General features: G+C 42.5%; 1 protein-coding gene across 6 annotated transcripts in view; it reads right to left on the bottom strand.

The window, feature by feature from the left end:
• Window positions 1-3459: 3459 nt before the first annotated feature.
• LOC144599398 (ATP-binding cassette sub-family C member 5-like) overlaps window positions 3460-13005 on the bottom strand; it is an 85581-nt gene continuing 76035 nt past the window's right edge. For all 6 annotated transcript variants that reach the window (XM_078410225.1, XM_078410224.1, XM_078410226.1 and 3 more), the window contains 3 exons: window positions 11979-12092; window positions 6762-6926; window positions 3460-4426 (listed from right to left, as the gene is read on the bottom strand). In XM_078410225.1, coding sequence (XP_078266351.1) covers window positions 4325-4426; window positions 6762-6926; window positions 11979-12092 — 381 coding nt within the window. In that variant the 3' untranslated portion in view covers window positions 3460-4324. The remainder of the gene's footprint in view (window positions 4427-6761; window positions 6927-11978; window positions 12093-13005) is intronic.

The following is a 13005-nucleotide window of genomic DNA, read 5'->3' as shown; positions in this document are numbered from 1 at the left end:
TTCCATTTAATAATTGTTTTCCTATTACTACCCACAGCATTGAATGGATGTCTTTATAATAGGCAGTATCTAATTACAGTGCCCTCCATAATGTTTGGGACAAAGACCCATCATTTATTTATTTGCCTCTGTGTCCCAAAATGGGGGGAACTAAACATAGCACAAAAAGTAAGGAAATTTGTGTTTGGTAGATTATTTCTTTGTTGTAACAATGCTTCTTGGCAATAAATCTTATACCGTTGGAAAGCCTGTTTATTTCCCTTTTAAATGGTGCCACATTTGTAAGGAACATGCATTTGTGGGATGAGCAGCAGAGCTGAGTATATGGGTTGCACCCATGAAAAATTTGCCAAATCTTCTCTGCCAATGCCAAACAGCTTATTCTGCTGTTGCTATTGACTCATGTTTTGAGCTTCTGGTACCCCCAGGTAACATCTTTTGGTGGAGGCAGTGTGATGGTGTGGGGCGGCATCTCCCTCACTGGAAAAACAAGGCTTGTCATCATTGGAGGCAATCTCAATGCAGAGATATCGAGATGAGATTCTGCAACCAGTGGCAATCCCATATCTCCACAGTCTGGGACCGAACTCTATCCTCCAAGATGACAATGCTCGCCCCCACAGACCAGGGTTTCTCAGAGACTACCTCCAGAATTTGGGAGTAGAGAGGATGGAATGGCCGGCCAGCAGTCCTGACCTCAACCCCATTGAACACTTGTGGGATCAGCTTGGGCGTGCTGTTCGTGCCAGAGTGACCAACACAACCACTTTGGCTGACTTGCGACAAATGCTGGTTGAAGAATGGGATGCCATCCCACAACAGTGTGTGACCAGGCTGGTGACCAGCATGAGGAGGAGGTGTCAGGCTGTTGTGGCTGTGTATGGTTCTTCCACACGCTACTGAGGCTCCTGTTTATTAAATGAATAAATTGTTAAATTGCCAATATGTCTTGTTTCTTCAGACTTCAATCATCCAATCCACCAAACAACACCGAACAAGAGTCAATGGCAGAATAAGCTGTTTGGCATTGGCAGAGAAGATTTGGCAGATTTTTCATGGGCGCAACCCACATACTCAGCTCTGCTGCTCATCCCACAAATGCATGTTCCTTACAAATGTGGCACCATTTAAAAGGGAAATAAACATGCTTTCCAACGGTATAAGATTTATTGCCAAGAAGCATTGTTACAACAAAGAAATAATCTACCAAACACAAATTTCCTTCCTTTTTGTGCTATGTTTATGTATAAACACTGCTGTAATTTCTGTATGGTGAAACTAAAATGTATAAAAATGTCCTTTATTGAAATCTGACAATGTGCACTTTAACTGCATATGATTTTCTTTCTATTACAAATCTCAAATTGTGGTGAACAGAGGCAAATAAATAAATGATGGGTCTTTGTCCAAAACATTATGGAGGGCACTGCACTTACTAACAAAACCAAAGTTTACTTTGGAATAACCTGAAAGTGCAATCCTTTTAATCCTTTAATTTAAACAAAACTTATCTTTATATTTCAATGCTTCTGGCAGTTTTTTTATATTGGGATAATCCCAGCTAAAATCCACAAGTGACTCTCGGAGGAATAGGCTTGAAAGTTAAAAAAAATATCAGGTAATAAGGTCAGTGTATAGATGATATTAATTTATGTATGACTTCTGACCTTCCATAAACTAGGGTACTAGGGAACTCGTGCTACAAGGTTAAGAACCATATGCTGCACTCTGTTTCTTCCCCTTTACCTATTGACTTGGTTGTATTTATAGATATTATCTGATCTGATTGGAGAGCATGCAAAACAACGTTTTTCACTACCTCATTACGCTTGACAATAATAAACCCAAATCTGAATTGGAAGAGGTTAATTCATCAGAAAAAAAAATAGTCCTGCAAGATCTATCTGGCATTTCTACATAATTAGGACATTGTTAATTGTTTTAAAAAAAAGACACAATAACAGCAAGTCAGGCAGCATCGCTACAGAATATGGATAGCTGACATTTCGGGTTGAGACCCTTCTTCACACTGATTAAGGTGGGGAAGGAGGAGAATAAAGCTATGGGATTCACAGGAGATATGAGTGAGATATCCGTCTAAGACAAGAGGGGGAAATCCACCTAGACGCACACCCGTTTCTCCCTTCCCCCTAGATTACTTCCTCTGGCTTAACAATTTGCTCTTCTCTGCTCATCTCACATCTTGTCTTTTCATCTATGGTTTGTGTCCGGTCATATGCCTTTCAACCTCGCTCCCCCCCTCCCCCCCACACATTCTGTATCCACCTAGTACTTGCCAGGCATTGTTCTGCCCCTCTTCTCTTCCAGCTTTCTTACCCCCCACCCCACAATGAGCCTGAAGGTTTCCAACTCAAAACATCACCTAGCCACGTTCTCCAGAGATGCTGCTGAACCCAGTTTTTTTTCAGCATTGTGTGTCTATTCTTGTAAACCAGCATCTTGTATTTTCATGAAGTGAAGCTAATCGTATTAGAACAATTAAAATTGCTGCCAGTACCCCAAGAATCCTACGTCTCATCCTGTGCCAATTCACATGTGACCCTGATGGCAATCTAGGGACAACTCTCTGTGATTTTGCTCCTCAGCATGATCCTTCTTCTCACCAGTGATGCCCTTCACTCTGCTGTTGAGTAGCAACAAACTTTCGGCTCATATTTGTTGCTGCAAAGAACTGTATCCTCCTGTCCATATTGTCCATCCACACCACCATGTTCCGTTTTATGCCCCTTCTCCTGAAAAGCCTGAATCACAGTGCCTTTGCCTGGTGGCCCATTCTTTTTACAGCCTTTGTTCATGTAATTCAGGAAAAAAAATGACTTATACCCATTGGGTTTGCATCAAATTATCTTGAATTCTTATGTTTTTGTGGTTTGTTTAAGCAGAAAATAAGGCCTTCTTTGTGATTCTCTCCCCACTGAAACAATCTAAATCTGCAGTGACTTTCTTTTCCGCTCACATTCCCACCCCCTGCAATGAGAGCCGAAACCCTGACTTGCTAATTAATTGCAATTTTCTGTCGGCCTGGAGTGGGATGTTTTTTTGGAGTGTTTTCCTCAGTTATGTGCAATATTGATCAAGGACATCCTTTCCTATCAAGATGAATATTTTGGCAAACATGTTTTCACCAAATTTCATATATCCCGCAAGTATTGAGATGTTGATAGACATATCTTACACATTCAAATCTTGCATGTTTAATGACAAGTTCTTGCATGAAAGGAATTGCTTTCACAAAGCCAAAATTGCTGATCTACCTATTCCACTGGTGTTTGCACAACTATAATAATGAACACTGATTATTTGTGCAAGATTAATAATAACTAAGATGAAAAAAAGACTTCCTTTCAGTTTTATTATCCACTCTTAATACAAGTATTGTAGACGTCTTATTGGCAATATTTATTGAGGCACAAAAAATGTAAAAGATATTAGGTGGAAAATAGTTTATTTATATTTAAAGATTTGACAAGGCATGTTTGCTTAGTTTGCAAAATCATGCTAAGGCTCTGAAATATACAAGGCGACAAATACATGCAACATAGTCTGAACAGGTAAAACAAGTTTCCATGGCATCTGGAATGAGCACTTTCATATGGACTTCAGAAAGTAACTTTTTACCCACTGTACAAATTGACATTAATTAGCAACAGTGCAAACCATACAGTAAAATGCACGTTGAACCTGAGGTATATTTTTACTCAATAACAAAAACCCAAAGAAACTAGTGCCATTCTAAAATCAGAATTCTATTAAATATATCCATTCAATACCATTACCCAAGCAACACCCAATGCTGTATGGATAAAACCGTCATGTATTTTAATCTGTTGATTTATGAATAGGTGCACTCTTTATTCTATATAAATATAGCTTGACATCGACAACTGTCTCACAGTTAAATAGCAGACTGATACAGTGCAAAACTGTACAGGATAGAATATAAAATAAAGCACAATATTAATAGTGCAAAAATAGAATACAAAGTAAAGTACAGCATGTATGCATTTCAAATATTCTATGTATTGATTTATAGATGTAATGTGTAAAGCTTGACTATAGGCATATGGAACAATAGAAGATCTAAGGCTCTCTGAACCCTACATTTAAAGTTAAGAGAATTAACTCCATATGTCGTGAAAATATGAAAGGGGGTTTGACAGAGCAGCTCGAAGCACTCCGAATATACATGAATGGTGCAAGGTGCCGTAAAACAACTGAGGTTGCATTGTCCCTGGATAGAGAAATGGAGGCAACTGCCACAGTTATCAAGTACTTGATTCAGGAGAAAATCCTGTAGATTGTATTAGCCCTTTACAGCAACTTTATTTTCAGCAGCGGCAAACATCGCACAAAATCTTGAGTTCTCATTGGCAAGAAGAACAGACGGCTTATCAAACTCCATAACCTGAAAGAGAACAAATATTACTTTATTAAACTATGACTTGGCACTAAAATATGCTCACAAAACAACTGGATAAGTATTCCTTTCATAACTCAACTCTCCCTTAAACTTAAACAAAAAAAGAATTTAGCTGTGAATTTCAGAACTGCAGACGCTGGTTTAAATCGAAGGTAGACACAAAATGCTAGAGTAACTCAGCGGGACAAGCAACATCGTTGGAGAGAAGGGATGGGTGATGTTTCGTTTTGAGACCCTTCTTCAAACTGATGTCAGGGGAGTGGGCGGTACAGAGATAAAATATAGTCGGAGGCAGTAAGACTGGTGGGAGAACTGGGAAGGGGGAGGGGATGGAGAGAGAGAGGGAAAGTAAGGGTTACTTGAAGTTATAGAAGTCAAAGTTCATACCGCCTGGGGTGTAAGCTACCCAAGCGAAATGAGAGGTGCTGTTCCTCCAATTTGCGCTGATCCTCACTCTGACAATGGATGAGGCCCAGGTCAGATTGGGAATGGGAGGGGAAGTTATTGTTGAGCAACCGGGAGATCAGGTAGGTTTAAGGCGATCTGAGCGAAGGTATTCAGCGAAACGATCGCCGAGCCTGCACTTGGTCTCGCCGATATACAAGAGTTGACACCTGGAATAGCGGATACAGTAGATGAGGTTGGAGGAGGTGCAAGTGAACCTCTGCCTCACCTGAAAAGACTGTTGGGATCCTTGGACGGAGTCGAGGGGGGAGGTAAAGGGACAGGTGTTGCAACTCCTGCGATTGCTGGGGAAAGTACCTGGGGAGGGGGTCGTATGGGTAGGAAGTGACAAGTTGACCAGGGAGCTGCGGAGGGAACGGTCTCTGCAGAAAGCAGAAAGAGGTGGCGGAAATTTCGGAGGATTACGTGTTGTATGCGGCGGCTGATGGGGTGGAAGGTGAGGACATGGGGGACTCTGTCCTTGTTACGAATGGGGGGAGGGGGAACAAGAGCGGAGCTGCGGGATATCGAGGAGACCATAGCGAGAGCCTCATCTATTATGGAAGAGGGGAAGCCCTTTTCCTAAAGAATGAGGACATCTCCGATGACCTGGTATGGAACACCTCATCCTGGGCGCAGATATGGTGCAGACGGCGGAATTAGGAGTAGGGGATAGAGTCTTTACAGGAAGCAGGGTGGGAAGAAGTGTAGTCTAGATAGCTATGGCAGTCAGTGGGTTTGTAATAGATGTCAATCGATAGTCTGTCTCCTGTGAGATCTAGAAACGGTAGAGAGATGTCAGAGATGGTCCAAGTGAATTTGAGTGCAGGATGGAAATTAGTCGTGAAGTTGGTGAAGTCAGTGAGTTCTGCATGGGTACAGGAGGTAGCACCAATGCAGTCATCAATGTAGCGGAGGTAGAGTTCGGGGATAGGGCCGGTTTAAATAAAGTTAGCTGATTACAAGTATACTAGAAAATATCCACTGTATCTAAAGAAAAATGTTAAATATGATTACTTGTGATGCCCATTCCTTCTCTCCTGAGAGGCTGCCTGACCCGCTGAGTTACTCCAGCATTTTGTGATGCCCATTCCTTCTCTCCTGAGATGCTGCCTGACCCGCTGAGTTACTCCAGCATTTTGTGATACCTTCGATTTGTACCAGTATCTGCAGTTATTTTCCTACACAATATGATTACTTTGGCACATGTTCTGTATTGATCAACTCAGTGGCATTTTTGTACTTCCCTAAATAGTCACTTAAGCACAGGGTCAAAATTACTAACTTTCCCCTGATGAATGCCTATTTGAATTTATTTACACAGACCCTATTTGAATGTTAGCAGTGGCTCGTCAATCGTTCTTTTGCTCATCAAAATATTGTGGTTCTTGAGACTTGAGTAGAAAAAAAAAAAGTTGACATGCCACGGACTCAGAGAAACTCATTATGCTCAGACATGTAAACTGTGTCTCATCTGCTCTCTTAGATGAATACAGATTATAACGAGATGATTCACAGAAGGGCATAGAAATTGTCCCTGATCAATACTTAGCATTCTATCAACATCATTAAAACCGATTATCTGGCCGTTGTCACACTGCTGTTTGGCGTAGCACACTATGTGCAAACCGGCTGCTGGGTTTCGTATAACAGGGAATGTATTTCAAAGATCTATGTTTTTGCCTGAAGCAGAAAAAGCTTATCATAAATACATCAGTCTGAAGAAGGGTCTCGACCCGAAACGTCGCCCATTCCTTCTCTCCTGAGATGCTGCCTGACCTGCTGAGTTACTCCAACATTTCGTGAATAAACATCATAAATACAAGTATTATTCATCATTCTCTTGGATGAATTCAAAGGTAGATATTTCTGTTACCTGGCCCTGACTTAACACCATAACACGATCACAGGTGAGTACTGCATTCAAACGATGCGCAATGGTTAACATTGTACAGCCAGCAAACGATTCCCGGATTGTCTCTTGCACCAAAGAATCAGTTTCTGTATCCATGGCAGCTGTAGCTTCATCTAATACCAAAACCTGTAACATTGGAAAACAGAATTTTACACACAGACTGAAACACATGAAGATTATTGTTCACCTTATTGTTGACAAGACCTTCCAGCAACCAATTGATGGCTAAGCATTGATCGGTGGAGCTGCACTTTTTGCATTGAGTTGACCTGCATTTATTGGGACAAGACATTTCCCAGCAATTTCCCACATTATTGGGTACTTGGCTTGGTGTGTTACTAGTTCTGGAATACAAGATTTCAGCAGTTCATCCAATATACTCAACCTTTTACATGTGTTCCCCAACCGGAAACCATGGGTGAACCATGAAGTGCCACTCCCAAGTTAAGTCCAAGTCTGCAGTGTTCAAGTTTAACCATCCCCAGCGGTATAAGAAATCTATGTAAGATCTTCGTAGAGCCATTAAGGATAGCAAGAGGGAATTCCAGACCATGCTGGAGCCCCGAAACGTCACAGACACTCGTCCATTATGGCAAGGCTTACCTGCTCTAACGGGCTACAAAGTGAATTCAGGTAGTATCACTGGCAACAAAGTGTTCTTCCCTGATGAGCTCAATGCATTCTCCACTTGCTTTGAACAAAGGACAATGGAAGGATGTCACCCACCCGTTAGCCTTAGGTGCACCTGTACCGACGGTCGCTGAAGCAAATGTAAGATCTGTCTTATCCCATGTCACTGGATCCTCAACTTTCTGACACTCAGAACACACAGTGAAGATCGGTGACAATACCTCTTCCACAATAATCCTCAACGCCAGTGCCCCCCTTCATATACTCCCTGTCCACTCTCATCTGTGTGGCCAAATTCTGCTCAAACTCCATCTACAAGTCTGCAGATGACACCACTGTAGCGGGCTGAATCTCCAACAATGACGAGGAGAGAACAGGAAGGAGATAGAGTGCTTTGTAACATGGTCTCAAGACAAAAATCTCTCCCTCTATGTCAGCAAAATGAAGTAGCTAGTTATTCACTTCAGGAAGTGTGGTGGAGCACATTCCTCAATCAGCATCAAAGGCACTGAAGTGGAAATGGTTGAGAAGTTCAGATTCTTTGACGTAAGTAATACCATCCAGCCGTCTTGGATCAACCACATTGAAGCTACAGCCAAAAAAGAACACAAATGCTTCTACTTCCTCAGGAGACGAAGGTAATGGGGAGAAGGCAGGAACGGGGTACTGATTGAGAATGATCAGCCATGATCACATTGAATGGCGGTGCTGCCTCGAAGGGCCGAATGGCCTCCTCCTGCGCCTATTGTCTATTGAAATTGGGCATGTCATCAACAACTTTTACCAGCTTCTACAGATGCACCGTCGGTGAAAGCCTACTATTAGGTTGCATCACAGCTTGTTTCGGGAACAGCTCTGCCCAAGATCACAAGAGATCGCAGAGATCCAATCTATCACCTCTCTGCATCAACTCCATCAATACTTCACACTGCCTTGGGAAAAAAGCCATCATAATTAAGGGTCTTTTTCACCTCAGTCATTCTATCCCAGCTCCCATCAGGCAGAAGGTACAAAATCTTAAAAGTATGTACCACTAGACATAGGAGCAGCTTCCTCCCCTCTATCATCAGATTTATGAACACTGCTGTCACAAGCTAGGATGGATCTTCCAATGACTTCCGGAGCTGCAAGGCTGGGAATCTATATTCTGTATCTCGGTACACATGATAATAATAAAACAAAACTTTTTTTTTCTATATCTAACGCCACTGGGCAATTCTTGACATCAAATGTCAGTGAAGAAGGCCTTCCAAGAGAATGTGCAAATTCCACAGCCAGTATCTGAGGTCAGGTCTGAACCCAGATCTTTGGTATGGCTCAACCATACAATGTAACGTTGAAAGACTGGAGCGGCTAGGCTTGTATACACTGGAATTTAGAAGGATGAGAGGGGATCTTATCGAAACATATAAGATTATTAAGGGGTTGGACACGTTAGAGGCAGGAAACATGTTCCCAATGTTGGGGGAGTCCAGAACAAGGGGCCACAGTTTAAGAATAAGGGGTAGGCCATTTAGAACTGAGATGAGGAAAAACTTTTTCAGTCAGAGAGTTGTGAATCTGTGGAATTCTCTGCCTCAGAAGGCAGTGGAGGCCAATTCTCTGAATGCATTCAAGAGAGAGCTAGATAGAGCTCTTAAGGATAGCGGAGTCAGGGGGTATGGGGAGAAGGCAGGAACGGGGTAATGATTGAGAATGATCAGCCATGATCACATTGAATGGTGGTGCTGGCTCGAAGGGCCCAATGGCCTCCTCCTGCACCTATTGTCTAACCAGCTGCATCATTGTGCCACCCAGTGGAGCGAATCGAATTGTTTGAAGATAGCCTGAAGATAAAGAACTTTTTTTTCCCCCTCACCTCTGCTATTTAAAACTAACTTATGTTTTCACTTTTCCAGTTATGATGAAGAATTTTTGACTTGAAATGTTAACTTTGTTATGAATTTTCTAACCAGCAGAATGTTTACAGCATTTTCTGTTTTTATTTTAGACTTCCACCATCTGCAGTTTTTTCAATTTTCATTTCTATGGTGTTAAATAGAAGCATCTCCATCAAAACTGGTAGAGACTTCCATCAACAGATGCAGCTGCAATAGTAATGAAGAACAGCAACAGAATGGGAAGCTGGGAAATAACTGGAAATGGATGGTTCTGCAAGTATCATGGGGTGTTACTTGATCAGCTCACCAAATTCAGATGCCAGAACTCAAATGTCTGTGAAAAAGACTTTGCAAGTTTCTGTTTTTCATTTAGTACCACTAATTACAGGAATAAGGTGGGTTTCCCAAAACAGCTTCATGTAAAAACATTATTAATCACAAAGATATATATTTAAGGTGGGAGGTGAAAGATTTAATAGGAACCTGAGCGGCAACTTTTCACTCAGAGGATGTTGGGTTTATGGAACGAGCTGCCAGAGGAGGCAGATACTACACAGTTGAGGCAGATACTACACAGCATTTAAAAGACACTTAGACAGGTACATGGGATAGGAAAGGTCAAGAAGGATATGGGCCAAATGCAGGCAATAGGGGTTAGTTTAGATTAGACATCTTGGTCGGCATGGGCATGTTGGGCCAAAGGGTTGTTTTTGTGCTGTACGACTGTGAGTCTACATCGATTTATTAAAGGCACCAATATCCCATGCATCCACTTTGCATTAGAATTCCAGATTCAAATGAGAAAATGGAAAGCAAGCTTTCTGTTCCTCTCAATCTTTTCAGGGAGATACGATTAAAACAAAATTCTGCATCCACATATGTAAATGGCTGGGAATCTCTGAAAGACAATGAGATTAACAATAGCAAGCCTCAAAACCCTCCAATGTTCAATTCCCAGCTATATTTAGGATTATTCATGAGGCTGACCATCAGCCACACATAAAATCACTCCAATGAAAATTTCCTGTTTTAACTTTTATCCTCTCTGTTGTGAATGGTGAGCAATTAGTCAGTGAGGATTGTAATAATTTTCAGTGGAGTGTAGTTAAAGTCATAGTAACTTTGTATTAATTTGTACCTGTCCCTTTACCTCCCCCCTCGACTCCATCCAAGGACCCAAACAGTCTTTCCAGGTGAGACAGAGGTTCACCTGCATCTCCTCCAACCTCATCTATTGTATCTGCTGCTCCAGATGTCAACTTCTCTAAATTGGCAAGACCAAATGCAGGCTCGGCGATCGTTTCTCTCAACACCTTCGCTCAGTCCGCCTTAACCAACCTGATCTCCCGGTGGCTCAGCACTTCAACTCCCGCTCCCATTCCCAGTCTAATCTTTCTGTCATGGGCCTCCTCCAGTGCCATAGTGAGGCCCACTGGAAATTGGAGGAACAGCACCTCATATTTCGCTTGGGCAGCTTACAGCCCAGCGGTATGAACATTGACTTCTCCAATTTTAGATAGTTCCTCTGTCCCTCTCTTCCCCTCCCCCTTCCCATTTCTCCCACTGTCTTCCTGTCTCCACGTATATCCTTTCTTTGGCCCGCCCCCCCTGACATCAGTCTGAAGAAGGGTCTCGACCCGAAACGTCACCCACTCCCTCTCTCCTAGATGCTGCCTGACCTGCTGAGTTACTCCAGCATTTTGTGATACCTTCGATTTGTACCAGCATCTGCAGTTATTTTCCTACACAAGTATTAATTTGTAGTACAAGTAAAAACTGAAGATTTGCAGTTCATCTAACCAACACCAAAACCAAATACTCAAAATTCACCATTAGATATATTCCCCCTTAATTATTTTCCACATAACAGACCTCTACTACTTTAAGTATGCATTCACTATTCACGCAAGTACAATAGTTAAATAGTTATAAAAATAAATCTGTTGATTCCAAATATTCTTGACACAAATCAACATGGCATGTTTGCTCCCATTTGTAGTCATCAAGGGAAGAGGCTAAATATGCTTGAAAATACAATTGGGGACAATTCCAGGAGCAAAAAAAAACATGATAATTTCTCCTAACTCCTGAAGACAAATGAAAGTTCCAGGATCTCAGTGACCATAAGGTAAAAATCTGAAACATTTTGTCCTTGTGCAGCTTGTAGAGCAAGTCTCTCAGTGAGTGTGTGATGGCCAGCACAGATATCATCGGCTGAATGGCCCATTTACAGAACAATAGAAGTGAATAGCACAGAAATGGAACCTTCAACCCATCACATCAATTTTGTCATTTACACAAATTCCCTTTTGCCTGCATGTTGTCCGTATCCCTCTCTGCGTTGCCTATTTAAGTGCCTAGGTAAATATCTGTCAATGCTGTGATTGGGATTCACCACCTCCTCTGGCAATGAATTCCAAATATCAAGAGCACTCTGGGTAAAAAAAAACCTTCCCCTCAACTTCCCTTTAAAACTTTTTTCTCACCTTAAACCTATGTCTGCTTGTTTTTGTGCTCCATCTCTTGCATGATTTTGGACCAAATTTTTCAATTCACTTACAATTTCTTTTTAAGAGAAAGGCCTTGCAAAATTACTGCCCTGTAGAATATGGAATGATTATGATACATATTTGTCCATCAAGATTCTGTCCTGCCCATCAATTCTTACCTTACACCTTCGTAGTAGTGCTCTTGCCACACATATTAGCTGTCTTTCTCCAACTGAAAAATTCTCTCCATTTTCCACCACTTCAGATTCTAGCTTCAAAGGCAGCTGAGAAATCTATATTGTGTGTAGAACAGAAGGATAGTAAGTTTGAAGGCACCTTATAACCAGGGCAATCTACTTTGAAATGTTTTTTTTCTACTTGACATTTAAATGTGCAAGAGCTCTTTGCAGCTACAAGCTTCATAAAAGCTGGCTGTATTAAAAACAAAATCTCGACATTTAGCTGTACTCCTGACAGGCCGTGGCTGTGGACTGGGAACGCGGGACTGGGAACGCGGGACTGGGAACGCGGCCGGAGGCCTTTATCGAGGCGCCGCGGTCTCGTTGCCTCCCGAATTGCCGTGTAGAAGCCCGGGTCGGGGCCTGACCGGGGCCTCCCGGATAGATGCTGGGTCAGGCGAAGCGGCCGACGGAGCCCGCGGCTGGGACCCGGGTCGGCACCACGGAGGCGCGAGGTGGGGCATCGACGGCGGTAAGGCCTCGGCGGCGGCAGCGATGAAGCCTTACGACAATGGAGCCTTGGCAGTAGTGAAGCCTCAGGGCGGTGGCAATGCCTCGCAGGTCGACCCGTGGTCGAGGAGAACGTGGAGTACCACCATGAAGGGGGAGGGGAAGAACAATGGAGGACCTGACATTGGGGGGGGAGGCGCCATGAGGGGGAACAATGGACAATGGGGGGGGGACCAAAAGGAGGAGCCGGCGTGCTTTGTAACCTTGTCAGCACCGTAGGTGGCTGCTATTTGTATACTTTTTGTATGCAAGCAAAGAATTTCACTGTGCCTGGTCACATGTGACAATAAAGTATTCCTATTCCTAATCCTCTTATATGCACTTATCAAAGCCAGTTAAAATAGTATTTCATGAACGTATTAAAAATCCCTGTACTTTGCCTCAATGACAGAAAACTCCATTGCCGCAGATCCGTTACCTGATGGGTTGCTGCATATTTACAGTGCTCCAGATTGTA

This window comes from Rhinoraja longicauda, chromosome 13 (genome assembly GCF_053455715.1).
Source record: "Rhinoraja longicauda isolate Sanriku21f chromosome 13, sRhiLon1.1, whole genome shotgun sequence".
NCBI lineage: Eukaryota > Metazoa > Chordata > Chondrichthyes > Rajiformes > Arhynchobatidae > Rhinoraja > Rhinoraja longicauda.
This window is presented reverse-complemented; position numbering and strand designations above follow the sequence as displayed.